The following is a 26,740-nucleotide window of genomic DNA, read 5'->3' as shown; positions in this document are numbered from 1 at the left end:
AGGAACAGTCTTCCTCGAGGCAGTCTCTAGTTTTTGCAGAACAACCAGGCGACAAACTAAGTAGTTGGGGTCAGCCAGACGTCCAGCTTCTAAGCCAGATGACAAACCCTTGGGGGCCGACTTCTTCAATTTGTGGATTGCTGGCATCAAACAACAGATGCCTGGGTCCGAGAAGTGGGTCTCTCTGGTATGCTCTCACTTTCCGGAGGCATGCTCCAAAGAAGTTTTATTTGCACAATTCCTCCATCAGGTGCTTTAAAGCTGGCCCTTCAGGAAGCCATTCTTTCCCTGCTGCAGGCAGGGGTGATAATACTGGTTCCTGTGTTACAACGAGGAAGGGGTTGTTATTTCAATCTACTTTTGGTTCAGAAACCGAATGGGTCTCATCGCCCTATTCTAAATCTAAAAACCCTCAACAAATTTATCCGTGTACCAAACTTTCATATGGAAGCTTTCCGGTCAATTATTTTGGCAATGGAACCTGGGGATTTTATGGTTTCCCTGGACATTCAGGATGCATATCTGCAGGTTCCCATTACGCCATCCCACCAACAATTTCTATGGTTTGTTGTCCTACAGCAACATTACCAATTCCAGGTGCTTCCCTTTGGCCTATTAACAGTCCCTCGAGTATTTAACAAGATAATGGTAGTAATGACTGCCTATCTCAGGCATCAGGGAGTCAGAATACTGCCATATCTGGACGACCTTCCGATATTGCCACAAACTCCAGTTGTTTTAGAACATCTTCAGCTGACCATAGCCTGCCTACAGAAGCACGGCTGGATCATCAATTGGAAGAAATCCTCTCTCTAACACAGCAGATGGCACAAAGGGTCTTTCTATCAGAGGACAAGATTGCGGCCCTATCATTGAGAGTATGCAAACTGCTACGCAAGCGAAGGGTATCAGTTCTATCATTGATGCAGTTGATGCTCAGTTCCATTTCAGGCCTCTGCAAAAATGAATTCTCTGCAAGTGGAACGGGCAGTATCATCTAATAAAATCCTAGAGGATATTTCTCACTCCAGAGGTTGGTCACTCCCTCCTGATCAAAGGGCACCCATTCTGGATTCCAGATTGGGTGCCTCTTACCGTGGACGCCAGTCTTCGCGGATGGGGGGGGGCAGTGTCAGGTCATAACGCTTTTCAGGGAAGATAGACAGACAGACAGACAAATCAAGAAAGTAATCTGCGAATAAACATTCTTGAACTGCGAGCAGTATACAAAGCCCTAATCATGGCACAGGACCTGCTCAGGGCAGGCCGGTCCAGATCCAGTCCGACAACGCGATTACAGTGGCCTACCTCAACCATCAGGGAGGCACAAGAAGTTATGCAGCCATGAAAGAGGTGACAAAGGTTCTTATTTGGGCAGAACGTCATCTTCCGGCTATCTCAGTAATAGTCATACTAGGAGTACTCAATTGGGAAGCAGACTTCCTAAGTCACCAGGACATACACACTGGAGAGTGATCTTTCCATCCGGGAGTGTTTCAGCTCCTGGTAAACAAATGGGGTCTACCTGAGAGAGATCTCATGGCATCACGTCACAAACACAAGGTCCCCAGGTACGGGTCCAGGTCCAGAGACCCATCAGCAGCCGTGGCAGTAAGATGGGACTTCAAGCTGGCCTATCTCTTTCCTCCGATTTCCCTCCTCCCAAGAGATGCTCAGGAAGTTCAAGCGGGAAGGCGGAACAGTAATACTAGTGACTCCGGCTTGGCCCAGACGTCATTGGTTCATTGACATACAGAATCTATCCATTGACAGTCTGTATCCTCTTCCTCTATGGCAGGATATGCTAATCTGCTAACGCAGGGTCCCTGCCGGCATCTGGACTTACCTGGTCTGGCTTTGATGGCATGGCTCTTGAATTTTCCATCCTAAGAGCAAACGTTTTTTCCAGTTTTGTAATTCAAACGATGCTTAGGCACGAAAGCTAGCCTCTGCCCACATCTGTTACAGGGTTTGGCATTCTTTTGGTCAATGGTATTCCCACAGAAATTATAACCCTAAAGTGTTTAGGATTACCAGGGTACTGGCTTTTCTCCAGGCAGGTTTAGACCGGGGTCTCCGCCAGGCCGCTTTGAGAGTTCAGGTTTCTACACCAGCAGTCTGGTTCCAGACGATTATTGCCTCATTACCAGATGTTAGAATTTTTTTTCAAAGCGTTGCGAGTTCAGCCTCGTTTTGTCCCACCAGTATCACCGTGGGATTTGTCTTTGGTTTTTAAGGGGCTACAAGCTCCCCCATTTGAACCTCTGGACTCTGTAGACTTGAAATGGTTGAAAGCGAATACCCTTTTTTCTCCTCGCTATCTCTTCTGCACGCAGAGTCTTTGATTTGGCAGCACTCTTTTGTCGCTCCCCATTTTTTTTATTTTTCAGCAGAATAGAGCTGTTCTTCATACAAGGGAGGGTAACCTTCCTAAGGTAGTGCCCCATTTCCATGTGAAAGAAGAAATTGTAGTTCCAGATTTTCAGGCTCCAGATCTTTCTGTAGGTGAAGCCTCCCTGGATGTCATCCATGCTCTCTATGTGGCGCGCACAAACTCTGTTAGAAAATCAGATGCTCTTTGTATTATATGGTTTTCACAAACGAGGATGGCCAGCTAACAAGCAGACTCTGATGAGATGGCTATGCATGACTATCTCTCAAGTGTACTCACAGGCTGATCTCCCTGTCCCAAGCACAGTGACAGCACATGGTCTGTAGGGCCATCGTGCGCTTTTAGTCATGGTGCCTCTGCTGAACAGTTGTGTAAGGCAGCCACGTGGTCTTCTGTCCTAACTTTTCTTAGGTTCTACACCTTTGATACTTTTGCCCCTCAGGATGCTTTCTTTGGGCAACGAGTTCTCCTTTGTATCAATAGAAAGCTGTGGCGGAACTTGATCAGGCTGGCTGGCTCCACTTCTTATAGTCTTCCCTGGCTGGTCCAGGGAGACCTAAATCATTCGATCGGAGGGCCTGTGGATTGGCCACAGCGGGACGCATCCCCGGGGACCCACTCATTTTGCAAAAGTGAGACCCCAGTCCTCATATTCTGGTAAAATATGTGCTATAGTGCGTATTTGTGATCACTGGGTGCGCACATACCGCATGATATGTCGTTCGTCGTACCTGCTGTTGGCCGGGTACACAGGTCGTCTAATGTATATCCAGCTTTATTCTCCTGTTTATTTATGTTGCCTCTATTGTATCATTTTATTGTAGAATATACATGACCTTAATGAAAAGTTTGTACTGCACTCTGTTAAGGCCCAAAATCCTGGTATAGAGTGCCTCCTAGAAACTCATTTGACGGGTAGTCAAATCTTGTCCCTTAAGCAGCTTTGGGTGTCTTGGTCTTTTTCATTCCACATTTCACACCTACTACTCGTGTTTTATAATCCCCCACCTTATACAGATGTGTACTCGCACATCTTCCAGTTGCGCCAAACAGCTCCTCATCTGCGCGTCGGGTCCCATGAAACTGTGCTAGTACTGGGTGTCTTTTTTGCCAAAAATGCATCTTAGGCGCAATGAGTTGCAACTAGGACGCACCAGAAGACTGTGCTGATTAATTTGATATGCGACACGTGTAAATCTGTGTATGACTGAGTCTCTGAATCAGCATACGAAGTGCAACGGTGGCAGCTTTTTTTCCACCCCAAGTCCCCAAGTGTCACATATTAAATTAATCAGCACAGTCTTCTGCTGTGTCTTAGTAGCATTACATTGCGACTAAGACACATGTTCAGCAAAAAGACACCCGGCGTTAGTAGAGTTGCACAGGACCTGGCGGCTCACTCACGCCAGTCATGTCTTGCTGCGTGGCATATTGAGAATAGATGTTAGAGGACACATTTCTAGTTTGTGAGGTTCTTGCTAAAACCTTTCGATAAATCCAGGGGTCAGCTTCACTTTTCAGTCCATGATCATTATCTACAGGCTGATAGAACTGGTAAGTTTTTAGACTGTATGGCTCGAGATGGAGTTCCCCCCCCCCCCCCTATTCTGCACAGGCTGAAGGGTGTTTTAAGAGCAATTTTTTTTATGTCTATGCTTCTCTGGTGCAATACTCAAAAGGAATTGGCTTCCTATTTGCATCAGGTATCTCCTTCCATCTTTGTCTGTCAGTCGTGAATTTTTGGACTCCGCTATCTCCTTAGAGGAGATTGAGAACGCCATTAAATATTTCCCTGGTGGTAAGGCTCCTAGGGTTAAAGGCGTCCCCATTTAGCTTTTATAAGACACATTTGTGTTTTAGGTCCTTAAGTTGCTTGATATGTTTTCATGATTTAAAAGTAATAGAGTGGTGCTGCGCTTATAATGTGAAAACAATAACACAACATTTTAATACAATTATTTGGGTTATTTAGCAATTTACATGGTTTGATTACGTCTTTCTGCCATACCAATCCCTCTATTACTTGTATTCTGTTCACTTTCTTGTTCGAAATGTATTGTAGTGATTGTCCACAAACTCCTAATCTGGGTCCTGCAGCTGATTTTACTACATGATTTAATTATATTTCAGTATTAAAGATCATTAATAGATTTGACGTATATTGTCATTCATTTGCGCCCGGACTCATACGTTTTCGACGTTTTATGATTTATCTGCTGCTGGCTCTTAGCCTCCATCTATGTCCGAGGCTTTCATAGTGGTCCTTCCCTAAGCATGGTAATAATGAAGCCTATCCGGACTCCTACCACCCTATTTCCTTGTTCACTAACGCTAAAATTCTGGCTATTTGTTTAAATAAGGTTTTATTGGAGATTGTTCATCCTGACCAAACTCACTTTATGTCTGGTAATTCTACAATTCTTTAATGTTGGCTGTCTTTACTCCTATCTTCATCTATGACATGGGGATGGTGAGTACGCCTTGGTGGTGTCCTTGGATGCCACCAAGGTGTTTGATTCTGCTGAATGGACTTTCTTATGGGCTGTGCTCTCACTATTTGGGATAGACCATGGTTTGGTTTGAAGAAACTTGGGATGCTGGCTTCCACCTAAGGGCTGGATTCAATTAGATGCGATCAGCCCCGTTTTCGCGATAAATTATCGCTTTAGCGATAATTTCTAATTCGTGCAATTCAAATATCACGTGTGATAATTGCATAGACAGAAACTGGCGATTTAAGTTTTCACCATCGCAGAGTAGGTGAAAAAAAAAAAATGCAAATATCCCATATTTTTGGCTAAAAATTTAGGAATTTATTCAAAATCCTTTTGGAGCCCCCCTTCCCTCCCCACCAATTAGTTGCAACTAGGACGCACCAGACTGTGCTGATTCACTTGATATGCGACACTTGTAAATCTATGTGTGACTGAGTCTCTGAATCAGCGTACGTAGTGCAACGGTGGCAGCTTTTTTCCACCCCAAGTCCCCAAGTGTCACATATTAAATTAATCAGCACAGTCTTCTGGTGTGTCTTAGTAGGGATGAAGTGCGCTCAATAGTGGTCAGTCTAAATTGTACTATTTGTATTGGAAATCAACCTGAATGTCTAAAATAATAATAATGCACAATAGTAATATTTTGATGACTGTTTTACTTTCTAGATGCTCTTAATTAAAAAATGCACTGCACTCGTAGTGCTAGTGAATATTCAAATGAATGAAACAGACTGTCATGTAAAATCACTGCGTTGGGTCAGCTGTTCTTGGAGGGATCAGCTCTCCATATGGTCTCTGCTTTAGGCTTGTGAATTTATATGCGGGACCCGCTCACCTACCAACATCCCACATGAATATGCGTCCCGCATATAAATGAATTTATATGCGGGACGCCGCTCACCTACCAACATCCCACCTGAATTTAATATAGGGGGAAGTAACTGATTTACTATCTCTCTGTCTCCCACTAACGACTGCATAGCGGCCTCCTGGGGAACGTATGGTATAAGCATCAGCAGAGACCATACGGAGAGCTGATCCCTCAAAGAAAAGCTGACCCCCCCCCCCCCCGCAGTGGTGTATTGACAGACACTAGTCATTTGACACTATAGACTTACTAACATTTTATATACCTGTTATTCACTGACAACTGCACAGCAGTTTCCTGGGGAACATATGGTACAAGCCTAAAGCAGAGACCATATGGAGAGCTGATCCCTCCAAGAACAGCTGACCCCCCCGCAGTGATTTTACATGACAGTCAGTTATTCATTTTTATGACCATATACTGTCTCATTCATTTGAATATTCACTAGCACTACGAGTGAAGTGCATTTTTTAATTAAGGGCATCTAGACAATAAAATAATCATGAAAATATTACTATTGTGCATTATTATTATTTTAGACATTCAGGTTGATTTCCAATACAAATAGTACAATTTAGACTGACCACTATTGAGCGCACTTCATCCCTATCCCTTTCAAGTTTGCCGTATAAGAGGTTGACCCCTCTTGATTTTTTGAAGCGCAGCCATAGTCGGCCTAATAATAATACTAGAGCGCAGTAGATCGCGTTTTCAAATCTATGTCTTAGTCGCATGTTGCGACTAAGACGCATTAGCCAAAAAGTTTTTTTCAATAACAATAATTTTAGTAAAAAATGACATGTCAATTTTTGCTCGAAAAAAATAAAAGTAGTGGAAAATGGATTTAAAGTAGTGGGCATGGTATTTTGGGGGGACTGTATGGGATGGGACAGGTGTTTTAAACATTGCAGGTGGCTGCAACAGGTGTATTTTGTTTAAAAGTGCACTTTATAGACATACAAATATACTTGCACCCCCAGTTTACGTCCAGTAATTATTTTCTCAAAATATATATTTTTTCAACACTTATGCAAATACGCATAGAACCGCCAATTGACACAATTGAAGAACCCAAAATTATTAAGGCCATTAAAACACTTCTATATTGATTTCCTATGTCAGTTAGGCTTTTTTTGGGGGGTACAGACTGATTTCCCAAAATGTGGAGAAATTGTTGCTGGTTTCGCCATGAAAAATTATCGCATGTATTCATTTTCGCCTGTTTTGCAATAGGATTTGGCAAAAAATTTGAACGCTCCTTGCCGGGATAGGGAAAAATATTGCACGAAAACCGACGATAAGTGTGATAAATTTGCTTGTGATTTATCCATTTTTATCGCGGCTAATTGAATCCAGCCCTTAATGTGAATCTGACACTGGCTTCAGGCATTTGCGTTGGTCTTACATACAGATAAAAACAGTGACACCACTTGCGCTAAGGATTGTCCCAACTGACCGTATTCTCATAGACTGCGTACCAAATTCTCACTTTGTTCCGTTTTGACTTCATTACATATAAATAAAGCTATAAAAAAACAACACAATGGTGTAATATTGTTGGGAGGATTAACACACATCCACTAGACTATTTCTATGAGTGAATGATAACAAGATCATTCAATCGCTCATGAATCTGGCACATTAATGTCGGAAACGACCAGCGATGCGAGCTCCAGCTGGTCGTTTCCGACATCAATCATTGCTCGAACATGCTGAACAACCGGATGATAACGTCAGGTTGAGCATGTTAGGGGATGATTGATGTGTCTACAGTGAACGACTGCTCGTTCAGTGTAGGCACAGCACAGACTGTGAAATGACTGCACAATTACAATGTCGTAATCGTGCAGTCGTTTTTGTGGTCTGCTAGTGGATGTGTGCCTTAAGTGTCCAAAACAGTAAATAGGAAGATGGCGTCCAAGTCCTTTTCCAAAGTCCAAACAGTCCCAATTTTGTAATATCACCTGAATGTGTTGGACAGGATACAAAGTGCAAACTCTTACATGTATGCTTACACAAGACAGGATGGTGAAAAGCTCAAAGGTTTCTTTACATTGTGTGGGATCCTCTCCAGGATTGGGCATACTAATTTGTTGTGGAGTATAGTAGCCAATTTTGTAATGGAATGTTATCAGTAACCTTCTAAAAAGTCTAGCATATTGGATTTTTATGCTTCCATTAAATAATATTCTCTGAGTCCATTGGGGGACACTGCAACATTGTGGTAAAGAGTGGCTCAGCTGGAATATTCTCACTTTAAATTTAACTTACCCCCTCCCTATCTATACCCCCAGCAACCTGCTGGGAAGTTTTTTTGTTATTTTCTAATGAAACCACAAAGTACCACTTGAACGAAGATAAAAAAAAAAAAAAGAATGTATTCAAACAACTTTTTAGGTGGAAATCTTTTACCATGAGACCAAGAATGTAAAAGGTTTGGCGTCCGTAATTTCTGAATGGACTGCAAAATGAGGATTAACGTGGGGAAATGCTAGTTTTGGGTGAAAGGAGATGCTCCCTGGTATCTTCTGAAATCAAATGTTAAATTTGTAAAACTTAGTTGGCATGTTCACCAAAAAACAGATAATCACCTGACACAGCTAATTATATAAGGCCCAGGAGGCACTCGCTGATCTTGTAGAAAATGTCATGGTTTTTAGGAAGAGGCTACCTTGTTCCAATGAAAGTCTGATGCCTGAATTAGCAAAGCAATTCACGTAGCATTGATCTACTTAGATGCCAGCCAACCTCTCTTGTGGTTTTCACAAAGGACCAAAATGTCATCATATCTGCACAACGCACAGGTCCTAATACCATAAATCCTTTCACAACTTCCAGGTAGTAAAGAGAACCCTCTTTTTGTCAAATACCTAATGCGGTCCAAGGCCAGAATACCAATATCCTCGTTTCATAACTTTGACTGAAAATTCCTAAACTCTCCCAACTGTTGAAATAGATTAAAAATAAATGCAACTTTTCCTTATGGGTAAGTAACTTTAACTTCACCAACTCAATCATACAGTCTCCATAGTCCAACATTAGTAGAATGAGTCATACTAAAAAGCTAGTGCCCTTCAACATGGCCTGGTCATAAGATTCCCACACTTGGCGATTGCTGGCAGCGAGGGCGGGGGACATACTACATTTGGCAGCATGCAGGTGTGATGGGCAATGTCACTGACGACGCGTGGGAGCGCACTGGCCGTTTATGTACATATCGTCTAGTATGTACCCGGCTTTAGAGGAATATCCAATTAGATGTGAAAAATTAAGTTTTTGGCGTTGAAAGCTTTTCGCACCTATCGCCCGAATTTCTCACAGCTTTGTGCTCTCCCGTTTAGCATGCTATCCTATTGAAAAACCGGCAATATCCATGGAGGGATTATCATACATATTGGTTGTCAAGTTAAAACAGAGAAATCTGCCTGTACACCAAAAAAACGGTAAACTAAAATCGGGTCACAGTATAGAAGTCTGTTAATGGCCATAATCAAAGGGTTTGGGGTTCTTTAAAATGTCAAATGGCTGTTATATGCAGTTTTGTAAAACAGTACAAAAATATAGAAAGCAAGTTTTTTTGGCCAAAATAAATGATGTAGTAAAATTAGGGGTACACTTAAATGTGTGTAAGTATGTTTGTGTCATTTTAGTTAACTTTTTTTTTATTTTTTTAAATAGTTTTATTAGTATTTCTAAAAGTAGAATAGATATTTTGGTTGAAAAACAATACAATACTACATATTCAACAGAAAAATATAGGGCATAGGTATTGTATCAGCAGTTGGACTGAAATTATTACGAATACAGACATAACCTTGCCAAGAGAAAATAGAAGCAATATTTGGCTAACCATTGACTATGGGATCAGATATTAGTAAAACAATCCTAAGTCACAATAATTAATTACTGTATTTTCCTATCAAATGTAATCAGAAACCCAAAAATATACCCAGGGGTTCGGTAAAAGAGAAAAGAGGATAAATTCGATATGCTCGCAAAACACAGAACAAGACAAGACTACAGAGGGGAAAAAACAGGAGGGAGAAAATCCAGATATAGAGTATGGGAATGAAAAATTATCATTTGAGTCGAAGGACCAGGTCAGAGATAAATGATGACAAAGGAGAAGGTAGTAATATACATAACTATACCTAGAACATTGGTGAAGCGTCAAAGTTTGAAGAAATTTAAGATATACATTTTAATATCTCGTTATATAGTGAAAGTGGAGAACAGAAGGAGAAATATATATATCTAGTAGAGTACTAGAACGCTGTTTGATAATCTTACTGTATCTGACGGCATAGGTACCTGTCGGTTGTTTCTTATAGTTTTGTAGATTTTGGATTGAGAAGATTCGTCTAAACTATCAATAAATAACCCCCATTTCCGGTAGAATCTATCACTTCCAGAATGTATGTTGGGGATAGTAGATCTTCTGTCAAAATATAATACCTGCAGCATTTTCTGCTGAACTTCAGCCAGAGATGGTGATGAGTGGGATATCCAATAAATTAGGATGATCTTCTTAGCAATCGTGACAAACAGTGTGAGTCGTGGGATTAATTTCTTCTTCCGCTCTCCCAGATCCCAATTGGAGAAGTTGGCTAAAAGACATGCCAACTTGTCCGGGGTGATGGTAAGAGAGAAAGTATTATTTAGATAGGATAGCAGTTTATTCCAAAATCTTTTAATTTTGCCACAATCCCAGAAACAATGTAGAAAATTGGCCAATGTCGCGTGACATTTTGGGCAGGAGCCTGCTTCTTTAGCAGTCATATGTTTACCTTGAGCTGGGGAAATGTACATTCTATAGGTGTGTTGCAGATATGAACTTCCTGTAAATAGGAGGATTGTAATATTTTTAGAGTAGAGTTGTAACGCTTAAAGAGTATTTCGGCTTCAACAAGGGTAGGTATATCTCTTATCCAAGAATTATATAATAATTGTTTATATTTTACCCAGGAGCTATTTACTAGATCTGAATAAAGAAGTTTTAAGTGAAAAGGGTTGTGAGTTAGGAAATTGAAAAGGGGTTCTAAGGGATCGGATTGATTAGATATGGGCATAGCCGGAGGTAGAAAGGAGATGTAGTGATTCAATAGTAGATAAATATAAAACTGGTGATTAGGCAATTGATATGTTTGTTGTAAAGTTGAAAATTGCATTAATGAGCCTACTGGGTCAAAAACCTTAGCTGTGGTTCTCAGTCCCTTTTCCTTCCATGATGAAAATTGTGAGTTAGATAATGATGGGGGAAACTCTGGATTTCCCCAAATAGGAATATAAGGTGACACAAGATGGTTTCTTCCCATTTTCCTATTAATCTTAACCCAAGCCAAATAAGTATCTCTAAAATAAATATTTGCTAAAAGATGAGTTGGGATATTCGTGGATTTAGTATGTAAGAGAGCACCTGGGGAGAAAGGGGCACACATAGCAATGTCAAGTAGTGCTTCCATTTAAAAGGAGGAGCCCATTAGCCAGTCAAGAATGTACCTACAAAATATTGATAAGGAATATGATGCAAGATCTGGGACTCCCATGCCTCCACTACTGCATTGTGGCATTAATTTTTTTGTCGCTATTCTGGGCAGTTTATTCTGCCCTATAAAACGCGATATGAGGGAGTGAAGGTGTTTAATGTCTGACAAAGAGAGTGCAACCGGCACCATTTGCATAAGGTAAAATATTTTTGGAAACACCACACTCTTTAAAGCAGCTATGCGGCCTAACAGGGACAAAGGCAAGAGAGTCCAATATTCTAATAGTGTAGTTATCTTACTGATTAGCGGCTTAAAGTTAATTATGTATAGTTGAGTAATATCGGAGGGGATATGGATAACCTAAGTATTTCAGCTGTTTAGTGGGGGGGTTTAAATGAGGACAAATCTGGGACATCTAAATTAGGCTGAAGGGAATATGGTGAGTATATTATATCCGATTTATCCCAATTGATCCTGTATTCAGAAAATGAGCCAAAAGAAGACATGATATCTAAAATAACAGGCAGCGAAATATGTGGTTTTGAGACAAAAAGGATCAAGTCATCTGCGAAAAGTGATAATTTTAGGGAGATAGAACCTGGATACCATGGAACAAGGGGACAGACTGAGTGCAATTGCTAAGGGTTCGATAGCAACCGCAAATAGCAAAGGTGATAGGGGACAGCCTTGTCTAGTACCTTTTAATTTATGAGAAAGGGGGGGATAGGAAACAGGTACAAGAAATTTGAGATTGGGAGTTTAAATAGAGAAGGTTAAGGTAGCAGATAAAACAATCAGGAAAACCAAATCTAGCAAGAGAGTGGAACAAATTTGGCCAAGAGATAAGGTCAAATGCCTTTTCGGCATCTAACGAAATAATGGCGCCATGGTTTTGGGAATTAGATTTAGACAGGGAAATAATAGCTGAGTTTACTCGGCGGACATTCACAACTGAGTTGGCACCCTTGGATGAACCCTGTTTGGTCCGAGTGGATGATGTGGGGAAGGATTAATTTAACCCTTTCAGTCAGTATTTTGGTGAGAATCTTGTAATCTTGATTTAGTAATGATACAGGCCTATATGAACCTGGAAGGGCTAAATCTCTCCCCGGCTTGGGTATTACTTTTAATTATGGCCGAATTAAAATAAGCGGGGAGAGCATGTGGTTAAAGGTAGAAGTCAAGGTATCAAACATTCTGGGACCTAATATTTTATAGAATTCCCCACTAAGACCATCTGGACCAGGGGCTTTTGCGGGCTTGAGATGATTAATCGCTGAAGAAACTTATCTAACCCCATCTCCATAGAAGAAAATAGAGTTCTGTTCAGCAGATATTTGGGCATAAGGGAGCGCAGTCCAATCAACATTTCCTGTCTGTGAATTTTTAGTTATATCATCCGAGTCGGAGACAGGAGAGGAGTACAGTGATTGATAGAAAGAATGCATTATGTTAGCTATTTGTGAGTTGGATGTTGTAAGCTGACCGCTCGAAGTTTTGAGTAGATGAACCACCATAGTAGTCTGTTGCCATTCAGAATATTCGTTAAAAGACGGCCAGATTTGTTTCCAAACTTATTGAACCTGTAGTTAACTGAAAATAATAACCTATCACCGATAGCATGTAGATATTCTTCAAAGTGTGTTTTTGCAGTATTAGATCTGTCTATTGCTGATGGAGGGAGCTTTGTTTGTTTGTTTATATACCTGAAATGAATCAGAAAGCTCTGATTGTAGCTTTATATAATCGTTTGATTGTTTGCGAAAGGAAGAGACATAAGTGATTATAAAACCTCTCAAAACCGCCTTTGCAGTCTGTCAAAATAGGGATGGATTAGATATAGCATTATTTAGTTTGTAATCTTCCCACACGGATTCATGTTTATTACAAAAGGTTACAGAGTTATCTAGATGCGTAGGGATTCTCCAATGGTTGGAGGGGCCTCTATCTGTGGACACATGGAGATCTATCCAGACTAATGCGTGGTCTGAGAGTAATATGGGTTCCATATCCGATGAATGTATACTGGGGAATAGTGAATTAGAGATCAGTATGTAATCTATTCTTGAGAGGGTATGATGGGCTGCGGACAAGCAACAATATTCTCTCTCCGTGGGATGTAAGGCTCTCCATGAGTCCACCAGCAGGAGTTTTTTGGAGAGAAAGAGGATTCCTAGTTTGGGTAAAGAATTAGAGCAAGCAGATGGGGTTGATTTGTCAAGAAAATTGGAAGAAACCAAGTTGAAATCCCCACAAAGAATTAAGGAAGAATGAGAGTAGGGTACTAGCACAGCCATGAGTTTTTGAAGGAAGGGCTTGGAATATTGGTTTGGGGCATAAACATTGCATAATGTATATTCTTTATTAGAGAGCAAAATTGTGGCTATTACATAGCGGCCGACTGGGTCAGAGAGAGTGGAGAAAGCAACTATCTTAAGAGATTTTTTGCACAGTATGACCACCCCTCTAGCCTTGGAGCTAAAAGGAGCTGCCGCCAAAATTGACCATCCCATCATTTGTAGTTTGATTGTTTCTTGTGATGTGAGGTGAGTTTCCTGCAAAAAGGCAATGTCTACGTGTAGTTTGGAAAGGTATAAAAGTATCTTACGGCATTGTGCTGGGGAATTGATATCTCCAATGTTCCAGGAGCTAAGTCTAAGTTCTGTCATTACTTCTTGAGATAGTGGATAAATAGTCTTTCCCAATCCCTGTCATGCAAAAAACTAAAATGAAAATGAAGGAGAGAGTGAAGGAGAGGGGCGTAAGACATGAGGTAACGGGGAAGACAAGACAATCACAAAAAGACAGACAGTTGTACATTGTAGAAGAACCGGTAGTAATGAGGTGTAAGAAACTCCCGAATCCAGTCTCCTGGATGGGTCGGGACATCTCTATTCCCTCATGATCTTCCGGGGGATTTTTTAAATCTCATATAAAAAGAAACATATATCAACATATATATATATATATATATATATATATATATATATTATCTATCCAAGAAAAGGCTGCACTCACATCAAACTCTGTATAGATAATGCTGGGGTGTCCACCACACCACTGGAGACCTGTTCAGAAATCCACTGGTAATACAAAGTAGGAAAAAGAGGGGGACTCACCAGGCTTGTAAAAAATTAGTCCATTTTTAATGCAAGTAATGTATCATACTCAACGTTTCGGTCACAGTTTCTGACCTTCTTCAGGAGAACCAACATCAAATAAAGTTCAACAGCAATAGCAAAAGATACAGGAATATCTTTTGCTATTGCTGTTGAACTTTATTTGATGTTGGTTCTCCTGAAGAAGGTCAGAAACTGTGACCGAAACGTTGAGTATGATACATTACTTGCATTAAAAATGGACTAATTTTTTACAAGCCTGGTGAGTGCCCCTCTTTTTCCTACTATATATATATATATATATATATATATATATATATATATATATATATATATATAAATCAACATTAATGAATAGTAAATTAAACCGGGGAGCAGGGCTCCCTTGAGCTCCGAGCAACATATAGAATAATGAGAAAATATCTATCACCTAAAAATTTATATAATTTGGATTATAATGACAATAAGCATATATAAACCTACAAAATGAAGAAATCAACACTAACTGAGTAGTAATAATTCTAATACATCTTAGTCAGAAAGTTATTGACGAAAAAAAAGAGAAGAAATGCCAAACTTAAGATATATAGAGGGTTCTACTCGGGGAACACCCATGAGAATCTGAAGACTCATCGATTAATAGCTTCCATCAGAAGAAAATCATTCGACCTCAGCGTGGGTTGGAGTCTGTTATGTCTTCGGCTAGGGCTTTAGAGTCTCTGTTTAAGTACTCCGCTGCATCATCTGGTTTCAAAAAGTCCTTATAAGAGTCCTCTTCAAATAAACACAGTCTGGCAGGATAGATAAGAGCGAATTTGTGTTTGTTTTGAACTAGTTGTGAGCAGATTGGCGAGAACGCCTTGTGTGCTCTAGATAGCTCGACAGAGAAGTCTTGAAATATGTAGAGACACTTGCCTTCCCACATAATGGATTTATTTGCTCTAGATGCTGTCCAAAAGGTAACCTTATGAAGGTAGTTGAGGCACCTAAACAACACAACTCTAGGACGCGAATCCGTTGGTTTGTTGGTTTAGGAAGTGGTCCTGCTCTATGGACCCTTTCAATGACCAAATCTGAGCAAGCTTCCGTAATTTCCCACAGAGATGGAAGGGTGTTTCTTACGAAATGGGCGAAAGCTGGACCTTTGACAGATTCGGGGAGACCAACTAGCCTTCTGTTATTGCGCCGAGAGCGGTTCTCAAAGTCATCAATTTTGTTACGCAGGTAGTAGTTATCTTTCTGTAAGACTTGTACCTTGCCTTTGAGGTCAGAAACATCTTGGAACATGGCTCCTAATTTATTTTCTGTATCCGTGACTCTCGCCGACAACTGCTGAAGCTGATCTTTGATATCAGACACTGCCTGTGACAGCAGGGGAGTCATAGTGCTTTTAATTGCCTCCACTATATCTCCGTACGTGATGGGGTTTGTAAGGCTACTGGCTTGTTCGCCTACTTGTGCTGCAGCTTTTTTATGAGTTGGAGGGGTGACCTCAGGTGCCATGTTGTTACTTCCGCAGCGTTTTTCTTGGCACGGAGGTTTAGGAAAAGAAGAGGAAGAGGAAGTTTTGGGTCTGCAAATATTTCTTCATGCAAGCACAAGTGCAGTAAAATATTAAATGTATTGAAATTATGAATACTGTGATAGTTCGCGCCGTGTATAATGATAATGAGTAATCAGAAAGTAAGTTCAGAACACTAGAAGAACTGGACCTATGACAGGGATCTTGTTCTGTGAGAGAGGATAAAATGACAGGTTCCAATATCCTCTTTATACTTTCACTGCAGAGATGAGTAGTATTAAATAATTAGCCAGGAAAGGTTTGATGGTTTTTAGGCTAGAGAAGTGAATCCCAGTAGGTTGTTGGTGTAAATGTTTGTGGCGGTCTAACTCACCGGCATCTGCAGCGCGGGAAAGGAGTCTCCAGTCAGTGAGTGCCTAACAGCGCTCAGCGTCTCCCAGCCACAGGCAGCCTCAGCCAAGGGTCCGAGGTCACTTAGGCAGGTAAGCCTCGGGTAGATGAGCGCTAATCTCTCTTCAGAGAGGGGAGTCTGTGCTTGCAGCGGCTCCTGCAGGCTCCGTCGTTAGGGGTGTAGCGGCTCTCCTGAGCGCGGCGTAACTCGCCTGAGGGCAATGTGTGCCTCTGTCCGAACTGGGTAACTACTGGAATATACAGGGTGAGGTGGGGTGAAGTTGAGAGGCTCTATGAGCCTTTAATAAGGAGATGTTGCCAGTAGTCAAGCGTAGCTCTTACAAGGAGCTGCTTACTCCATGAACCCGGAACCGGAAGTCTTTTATTTTTTTAAAATGCACCTGTCAGTCACTGCCACCTGCAGTGTTTAAAACACCTGTCCCATCCATACAGGCCCTCATTATACTTGTCCCACTACTTTAAATGCCTCTTTTCACTTTTTCACCCCAAAAATGACATAATTATTCGTAAAATTGAAGCTAATTAAAAAATTTAGTTTGGGCTAATTAATCATTAAGGAGGGTGTCCCAGCGGTTCTGCCCAACTCCTGACATTTTTAGCCAAAAATAGAGGTTATGCACAACTTATCACCAACTTCAGGGTCCTGAGACAAGAATTGCGATAACTGCTATACAAGACCCCCCTCCCCCTTTACAGAGAAGAGGAGTACAGTGACGGCAGCACATGTCCAATCAGGTGCAGCAGTCGAAGGGGTACAAGAGTGTGGCAATGGAAATATATTAACAATGAAAGTTGTGTTTGGTTTTTTGTGTACTCTTTGTTGTAATCCGCACAGCACTGCAGCTGGTATAGTGTTATTGATGTGGTCTCATGGTAGAAAGAGAAACTAACAAATGTGAGTGGGTGAAGATTCACTGTTTTTATTTGTAAATGACTTCATTTTCCAATACATTTTCAATGTTTTTGTTTTGTTTTTTAGTAACAAAAGATAACCAGACGACTGTATCCAAACAGAAGAAAAAGTCTAAATCCCAGCAGTACAAAGGACACAAAAAAAGTGAGTCTTAGATATTTATTCTCCGAATATTTTCGTTGTGCTACATCACTATAATCTGTGCAATAAGTTCTTGTTTGTTTTTTGTTTTTTCTACTTCAACTGGTGGCACTGCAAATTTTGTTCTCAAATTTACATAATTGAATGCAATTTTGTCAACCATTCCTCACACCTAGCACTTTATCTGATATCTGGTTGAAAGTAGTACAAAATATGTTCTCATGCATCCTACCTGAATATACATAAATGCTTGAATGGGCTCAGATCTTGTGACTGAGGAGACCATGACATATGGATAACATTATTATCTTTCTCCTCAAACTATTACCAGCTGCACAAGCTCTATGTAGAGGGGCATGCTCATCCTGTAAGATGCCTTTTCTGCCACAAAAGATCTGGTATAAAATTGGGTAAAGATAATCCCTCCTTTGCAACTGTGTAGTGATAAGCATTTACCTTGCCATCTAAGGTAATGATTATTCCAGATCCATATCATATAAAATCCACCAACAACATCACCAAACCCCTACACTGCGGAAAACAAACTCTCACAGCTATAGGTTGTTTGATTGGAAACACATATGCAGTTGTCTGTTTGTCCAGAGTTGTCTGTTTGTCCAGAACGTGGTGCTCCACTGCTCAGTCACTGCCTGTTATTTTAGCACCATTGACCTTGCAGATGTATTCTTCTTAGCATATCAATTAATGGGCACCTGGGAAATTAGTTGAAAAGCTGATCTGGATTACTGGTGGGGTGGATAGCAACAAACAAGCTGCCTCCTGTCGTCCTCGGCGCTCAGTTGTTCTGTCAATAGAAATCATCAGCGAAAGACTGGGTCATCATCTCATCATTGCTCAGTGTGAAAGGGCCAGGTTGAAATAAACCGGTTGATGCGACTCTGGTCTCATTGTCGGCATAGGAAGAGCTGGCGCTTGGAGATGATGATCTCCAATCGCTGGCTCGGCACGTGATGGCGGTGAGATCATCAACCCTGCAGTTAGCCAGGTCAGGCCGCCAGTCTGAAAGGGTCTCACCTGGGATGGACCATGTACAACCGACCCGGGATAACTGTGTGAAAGGGGTGTTTGTCTCTAGCAGAGGGAAGGCTGGCTGGGTGTGGCCTGTCCAGAAATTGTGAGGGAAGATGGCTAACTGTAGCACCTTGCCAGTGTCGTGGAGACTAGTCCAGGGAAATCGCCTTTGGTCAATACAATTTTCTGTTTATTAAATACTAATGTAATTGTGCATGATGATAAATATATTATATATTTGATCTAGTGCACTGTTAATACTAGAGCATGCAATGTTATTACTTGGGGACTACAGTGTCCTAAACCTCCCACAGAACCTATATTTTAGTGTGTGTGTGTATATTTACACACATATGTACTTGTACATTTATGTGTGTGTGTGTGTGTGTGTGTGTGTGTGTATATATATATATATATATATGTATATATATATATATATATATATATATATATATATATATATATATATATATATATTGGGACATTGACAGAATTTTCATATTTTGGCCTCTATTCACCACCACAATGGCTTTGAAATGAAACAAACAAGATGTGCTTTAACTGCTGAGCTCTCCGGTGCGTTCTTTCTTTTTAAGAATGTTCCAAACAGTTGATTTGGCCACACCTAATGTTTTTGCTATCTCTCTGATGGGTTTGTTTTGATTTTTCAGCCTAATAATGGCTTGCTTCACTGATAGTGACAGCTCTTTGGATCTCATATTGAGAGTCGACAGCAACTGATTCCAAATGCAAATGTCGCACCTAGAATCAACTCCAGACCTTTTACCTGCTTAATTGATAATGAAATAACGAGGGAATAGCCCACACCTGTCCATGAAATAGCTTTTGAGTTGATAGTCCCATGACTTTTGGCCCCTTAAAAAGTGGGAGGCACATACAGAAACTGTTGTAATTCCTACACCGTTCACCTGATTTGGATGTAATTACCCTCAAATTATATCTGAAAGTCTGCAGTTAAAGCACATCTTGTTTGTTTCATTTCAAAGCCATTGTGGTGGTGAATAGAGGCCAAAATATGAAAGTTCTATCAATGTCCCAATATTTATGCACCTGACTGTATGTATGTATATAATATAGGTCCGGCACTCAGCTGAAGCCTCACTGGATCTTGCTTGGGTGCCTTCCTGGGGATAGCTCACCCTTAATACAACAAAACAAAAGAAGGTGGCACTCCAAGACTGGTAACTTTGTGAAGCAAATGGTGCTTTATTTCAACATTTCGGGGTCCAGCACCCCTTCATCAGGACACACAAAGTGAAAACACAACAGTGCAACCTTAAATACCCATATTCTAAAGACTCACCTGTCCCCTCTCCCGCCGGTCCCCGGCATCCCGCGCCGCACTTCCGGTCCCAAGTCTGACCTCACACAGGAAGAGATGTCAAACTGAACCCGCCAACGGCGCAGGGCAGCCACAGACTAGTGAGCCTTGTGTGCGTCTGTTACCATGGGAACCAACACACACAGACCCATTGACAGCGCACCACACTGCAGCTCATTACACCGCCCTACACACCCTAAAAACATGTTAAAATACACATACATGCAAGTACAATCACCTTGCAATGTTAACACATCTATAAACTTACGTGCATATTCAGCAAGGCTGGAGTGAACATGAAAGGTACACTGACTATATCACATAAACACATAAATCTGCACTTACAAAATATTAAATGCAAAAAAACGAGGTGCAAAAAAAACATAACAGAAAGACAAGTGATTTAATGTTTATCTGCACACCATACTCCTATATACCCAATTAGCACACACCAGTAAATTAATAATGCCTACTGTGCAATGACTCTAATATTACAAATACCATCATAATCACAATAACAGACCAAGTATCCACCAAGCTGCAGCTATATACCCTTAATCTTTAAAATCTATGATAATAGGCGAACATTTAATTTTAGAGAAGTTTTATTGTAAGAGGGTATCCGAGGAAGGCATTTGTACAAGCGAAGAAGAAGGCCCTTGCTAAAGAACGCGCTGAGCTCTTGCAAGAGGGTAGTCACAAGCAACAAAAGGAAGTGATACTTTGTCAGGGATCGCAAAATACGCACTATAGCACAATTTTACATGCTACAGGCTATTGGTGACCCAAATTTAAAATTGTGCCAATAGCCGCCAGCAGAGTTTCCTCATCTAGTCCCCGACCCTCACCCAATCTCCAGGCAGTTCCGACCAGCCAGAGACTGGGACTGCCAGGCTCTGCCCACTCCCTGGAAGAAGCAGCAGCAGCGCCTCCAGTCAATCACTCGCTACCTGTTTCCCCAGCCAATCACTGGCTTCGTCTCTTAAGCCAATTGCCGCCTGCAGTGTCTTCCTCCCCCTCTCTGTGCCTGCCAGCGCAGCGCATCGATCTGCTGGTCGCTTTCCTCCAGCTCATGTTAGTCTCCATTGGTGCCTCTGCATCCTCTACAGGATGCACTGACCCATTAGCCGTCGCCAGCAGCATGCACCTGTGCTGCAGAAACTGGCCCGACTCACCCAGTGCAGTGCAGCCACCCTCCTCCTCTGCAAAGGTAAGCGCTGCTCTCTGTCACTGCCCCATGATGTGTGCCCCCCATGCCTGCCTACACTCCCCTGCCTTGCATCTGTGCCCGGAGAGACTGGTAGGCTTATGGCTGTGACCCTGTATGGTAGGGATGTGTAGCTATACGTATCCCCTGCAATAGTGTGTGTCCCCTGTGCATGTTCCTAAGTGCCTGTCACTAAGCACCTGCTTGCCCCAGCTACTATCTACCCTTGCCCCCTACCTACCCCCAGTACTGCCTGCCCCTAACGCTATCCTTGCCTCCATACTGTCCTAGCTGCGATCTACCTCCTTTCTACCCCCACAGCACTGCCCCCAATACTGCCTGCCCCTAACCCCCTCCTTGCTCCAATGCTGCCCCAGCTAATTTCTACCCTTACCCCCTACACCAGGGGTCTTCAAACTTGGCCCTCCAGCTGCTGTGGAACTATACATCCCAGCATGCACTGCCACCTTTTTGATATAACAGCATGCTAAAACTATGTGCAGTGCATGCTGTGCATGCTGGGATGTGTAGTTCAACAGCATCTGGAGGGCCAAGTTTGAAGACCCCTGCCCTACACCTAGCACTGTCTGCCCCTAGCTCCATCCTTGCTCCCAAGCACTTTCCCAATTGCTGTCTGCACTTACCTCCTCCCTGCCCCCAGCACTGCCTGGCCTTACCCCCCACTTCTCCCAGCCTCTATCTCGAGCTACTGCTTACCCTTAAACCCCTCTGTCCCAACTGCTACCTGCCCCCAGCATTGTACCATAATATGTGATGGCACCCAAAAACAGAGGAATAGGACCCCAATTTTTTTAAAGTGAGGGGTCCCTGGGACCCATTAACTTTTTCGCTCAGCGCGATCACTGCCTTGGGTCCATCAGTTTGATAATAAAAGCTACCAATCGAGTAAAAAGGTCAAGAATTTGTGGCCGATTATTACGTCAGACCCAGATTTAGGCTGCCTTAAGAGCAGCAAGTTGATGCCTAGCTCCACAAGGAGTCCCAATGTCATGTGGGCTGACTCGCAGATACAACAATCTGGATCAGCTGGTTGTGATGCCGGCGCACCGCGGTCACTTACCAAAATACACGGTTCTTCTGCCACCACGCAGACTGTTCTCCGGAGGTCTGCGATCTCCCAACAGATGAATAATAAATCACATTCAAATGACACATAAATATGTAACATGAGCCTATCCAGGCACACAAGTTCAATAAGAATCACGGAGATTATGCTAGATTAAATGTGTTTAATCCCAAAAATATTTTCAAGGCTTAGTTACAAAAATATTAATAAAATTACAGATTATAATGCAAATATTTTCAAAAAATAAAAGAGAAAACTCAGAATTCCTAAGACAACTCACAATAAAGTTCTTAGCACTGCTCATGGGGTGGGGGATCTCACCCACAGGAATATCCTGATGCACTCCCAGAACTGACGTGTGAACCCCAAGGAGTGAACATTGAATGCTGGATGGTATTCCTTTTTTATACATCCCTAATTCTTTGTTCATACGTAACAGGGTCTCCCTATCAGGTCAGCAAGGTTTGAGATCAATAGATTTCCAATACAAGGTTACCTGGCCAAACTAACTCTTCAACTTCCCCCTTCCAGACCTATAGTAAATACCAGAATCCTTATCTCAGCCTCTATAGCATAACAAGAGTCTTTAGAGGTAGGGCTGTGAAGTAAAAAGAGGTCTGTTTCTGGGATTATGATCTAGGACGCTGACTTCAGGGGTCATAAAAATGGAGAGGGCTAGTTGTTCACACATGACCTCACACTGTGAGGGATATACATTATTTTGTTATCTGCAAGCCATCCACTTTATTTACAATTCACCTTTTGTTAAACCCAGTCCTTCCCAACCTGCACACCGAATAGCAATTGACACAACATGTTTATACGGAATATAAAATGACAGAACATCATAAAATGTCATAGTTTGTGAGGGCATATTCGTCACACACAATATTAAGGATCTGGTGGTGAAGACAGACATCACGAACTGGAGCTTTCTACCGGGGAGTGGCCAGTAAAAATGGTTAGTGTTATAGATGCACGGGTTGTGCGATCTGTTCATATCTAGAGGCAGGAGATACATTTTCCCATCCATATACTGGCAAAATGTTTTCCATCAGATTCCCATTGACCTGCACAATGAAATATGTAATTTTACCTTCTGTCTTGCCCATGTGGGTTACACTACTTGGGCAAGACAGATAGGCAGTTCAAATAGAGGATGGCGCAGCACAGGTCAGCTATTCGCGCAGCACTTGACACAAGTCAACAGGCACGGGCACCAGTGAACAGGTAGTGGCCGGGCATTTTGTGGAGGCTAGACTTAACATGGCGATGTTGCGCAGAGGAGACACAGTAAGCCCGAAGGGTCGGAATGAGGCATTGAATTTAGGCTGTTTTCTATAGTGGGGGCTAGGAAATTCTCAATTTTGACAGTTTGGAGATGTAGTGGGGTTGCATGGATTATGCTGTTTATGGACTCGTAGAGCCCTGTGATTGTTCAGTATAACAGTTTGAGTAATGTGGTACGTTCCCTGTGCACCTATTATCATAGATTTTATAGATTAAGGGTGTATAGCTGCAGCTTGGTGAATACTTGGTCTGTTGTGATTTTTGTTGATATTTGTAATATTAGTCATTGCACAGTAGGCATTAATTTACAGGTGTGTGATAATTGGGTATATAGGAGTATGATGTGCAGATAGACATTTAAATCACTTGTCTTTGTTTTTTCTTTCTGTGTTTTTTTTTTTTGTTTTTGCACCTCGTTTTTTTGCATTTAATATTTTGTATATACAATAACTGCAGATTTATGTGTTTGTGATATTGTCATTATACCTTTTTATGTTCACTCCAGCCTTATTGAATATGCACTTAAGTTTATAGATTTGTTAACATTGGAAGGTGATTGTACTTGCATGTATGTGCATTTTAACATGTTTTTAGGGCGTGTGGGGTGGTGTCATGAGCGGCAGTGTGGTGTACTGTCAGTGGGTCTGTGTGTGGCAGTTCCCATGGTAACAGACTCACATTAGTCTGTGGCTGCTCTGCCCCATCCTCCTGTTGGCGGGTTCAGTTTGACATCACTTCCTGTGTGAGGTCAGCCTTGGGACCGGAGGTGCGGTGGGAGACGTCTGGTACCGGCAGGAGAGGGGACAGGTGAGTCTTTATAATATGGGTATTTAAGGTTGCACTGTTGTGTTTTCACTTTGTGTGTCCTGATGAAGGGCACATTGCCTGGTTCTATGATATGATTATTTACACAAAGATGGTGATTATGCTGTGATGTTGGAGTCTTGAGGAAGGTCCTCCAGGACTGAAACGTCGACAAACCTTTAATTCCAGGCTTTGATAAATAGTATGATTTTTTTTTTTAAACTCTGGTGAGTGCCCTCTATTTTTTCCACATTTGGGAAATGCAATTGGATATATACAGTGCCTTGTAAAAGTATTCACCCCCCTTTGCATTTTTCATGTTTTGTTGCCTGGAACCTGGAATTAACATGGATTGTTTGAAGGTGTGCATCATTTCATTCACAGAACATGCCTACAACTGTGAAGTTGTGTTTTTTTTTTTTATATTGTGAATCATACAACATTTAGGACAACGTAACAGAAAACGTCAGCGTGCATAATTGTTCACCCCCCTAAAGTCACTACTTTGTCGAGCCACCTTTTGTGGCAATTACAGCTGCAAGTCGCTTTGGATAAGTCTCTGTGAGCTTGCCACATTTTGCCCCTGGGATTTTTGCCCATTCCTCAAGGCAAAACTGCTCCAGCTCCTTCATGTTGGATGGTTTCCGCTTGTGAACAGCAATCTTCAAGTCTGATCACAGATTCTCAATTGGATTGAGATCTGGGCTTTGACTAGGCCATTCCAACACATTTAAATGTTTCCCCTTAAACCACTCGAGTGTTGCTTTAGCAGTATGCTTTGGGTCATTGTTCTTCTGGAAGGTGAACCTCCGTCCCAGTCTCAAATCACAGGCAGACTGAACCAGATTTTGCTCAAGAATATCCCTGTATTTAGCACCATCTATCTTTCCCTCGACTCGAATCAGTTTCCCAGTCCCTGCTGCTGAAAAACATCCCCACAGCATGATGCTGCCACCACCATTTTTCACTGTGGGGATGGTGTTCTTTGGGTGATAGGATGTGTTGGGTTTGCGCCAGACATAGCGCTTTCCTTGGTAGCAGAAAAGAAAAATTTTAGTCTCATCTGACCAGAGCACCTTTCTCCATACATTTGGGGAGTCTCACTCAAATCGTGTCTTCTTATTTTTGTCACTAAGTAATGGCTTTTTTTCTGGCCACTCTTCAGTAAAGCCCAGCTCTAGGGAGTGTACGCCTTATTGTGGTCACATGCACAGATACACCAGTCTCTGCTGTGGAATTCTGCAGCTCCTTCAGGGTTACCTTTTGGTCTCTGTGCTGCCTCTCTGATTCATGCCCTCCTTGCCCGGTCTGTGAGTTTTGGTGGGCGGCCCTCTCTTGGCAGGCTTGTTGTGGTACCATGCTCTTTTCATTAATGATGATGGATTTGATAGTGCTCCGGGGGATCATCACAGATTTGGATGTTTTTTTTTTTTTTTTAAATAACCCAACCCTGAATTGTACATCTCAACAACTTTGTCCCTGACTTGTTTGGAGAGCTCCTTGGTCTTCATGGTGTGATGCCTCTTGCTTAGTGGTGTTGCAGCCTCTGGGGCCTTTCAGAAAAGGTTGGTTTATACTGACAGATCATGTGACACTTAAAGTTCACACAGGTGGACTTCATTTCACTAATTATGTGACTTTTGAAGGTAATTGGTTGCACCAGAACTTTTGAGGTGCTACACAGCAAAGGGGGTGATAACATTTTGAAAATTGGCATGTGCATATGTAATATATAAAGATTCTTTTATATGTGTGTATGTGTATATATATATATATATATATATATATATATATATATATATATATATATAAAATGCAGAAGTGTGCAACATATCCACTTGAAAGCATACAAAATAAAGTCCAAAATAATAGCGATGTATGTGCTGCCATCCTCTTATAAGCCTTACCACAGGCAAAATAGTGTCAATCATGAAACGAGAAGAAAAGGTGCATCCACCTAGTAAAAGAGATTGATTGTTATTTTTTACTCAAGTGTATTAAGCTTGCATACATCAAAGTAAACAGCGGCCGGCTCAAGCTCAACCCTCTGGTGCCTTCGGATCGCACACAGGGTGATGGCTATCCACGCTATATAAAGCGGCAGTCTCATCCAGCTCTCCGTGCAGCAAACCGCTTGGGACATAGCTCGTGCTCCTTTTTTCTCTTTAGTAAATATACCCCCTGGAGAAAAAAAGTAAAGTGAGGGTTTTGAGAGTTGGAGATGTTGCACATAGCAAACAATCAGATTCTAGCTATTATGTTCTAGCAGGTGCTAGTTGAATGAGAAGTCGAATCTCATTGGTTGCTATGGGCAACATCTCCAAATCTAAAAACCTGCACTTCAGTAAATGAACCCCCTGAAGTCAACCGAGATAGAAACATAAATGGAGAGCTGGAGCTCTGGTAGCAGGGTATTGAGGGGAGATTGGATCCAATGTGTTTCTCTCCCAGGTGTTGCTGAGACCTACCCCAGGGTGCGGAGTCTAGTCCACTCGATGGTATTCACCATTGACCCCTCCAAGCTGGATGTGGGTTTCGCTGCATCAAGTGAGCAGGTTGGGGCCCCTGAGGAAGGTACCTGGAGAAAACAGAGATAGATATGGGAGGATTATATAAACACTGATGATGCTT

The 26,740-nt window shown here is 41.8% G+C and overlaps 1 protein-coding gene across 6 annotated transcripts in view; it reads left to right on the top strand.

The window, feature by feature from the left end:
* MBTD1 (mbt domain containing 1) overlaps positions 1-26,740 on the top strand; it is a 69,408-nt gene that overhangs the window by 16,925 nt on the left and 25,743 nt on the right. For all 6 annotated transcript variants that reach the window (XM_088475016.1, XM_088474993.1, XM_088474984.1 and 3 more), the window contains exon 15: positions 17,273-17,350. In XM_088475016.1, coding sequence (XP_088331142.1) covers positions 17,273-17,350 — 78 coding nt within the window. The remainder of the gene's footprint in view (positions 1-17,272; positions 17,351-26,740) is intronic.

This window comes from Taudactylus pleione, unplaced genomic scaffold (genome assembly GCF_031769625.1).
Source record: "Taudactylus pleione unplaced genomic scaffold, aTauple2 ptg000016l, whole genome shotgun sequence".
In the NCBI taxonomy this organism is placed as follows: Eukaryota; Metazoa; Chordata; class Amphibia; order Anura; family Myobatrachidae; genus Taudactylus; species Taudactylus pleione.
The sequence above is the reverse complement of the archived record's forward strand: the minus strand, read 5'-3'. Positions and strand labels throughout refer to the sequence as shown.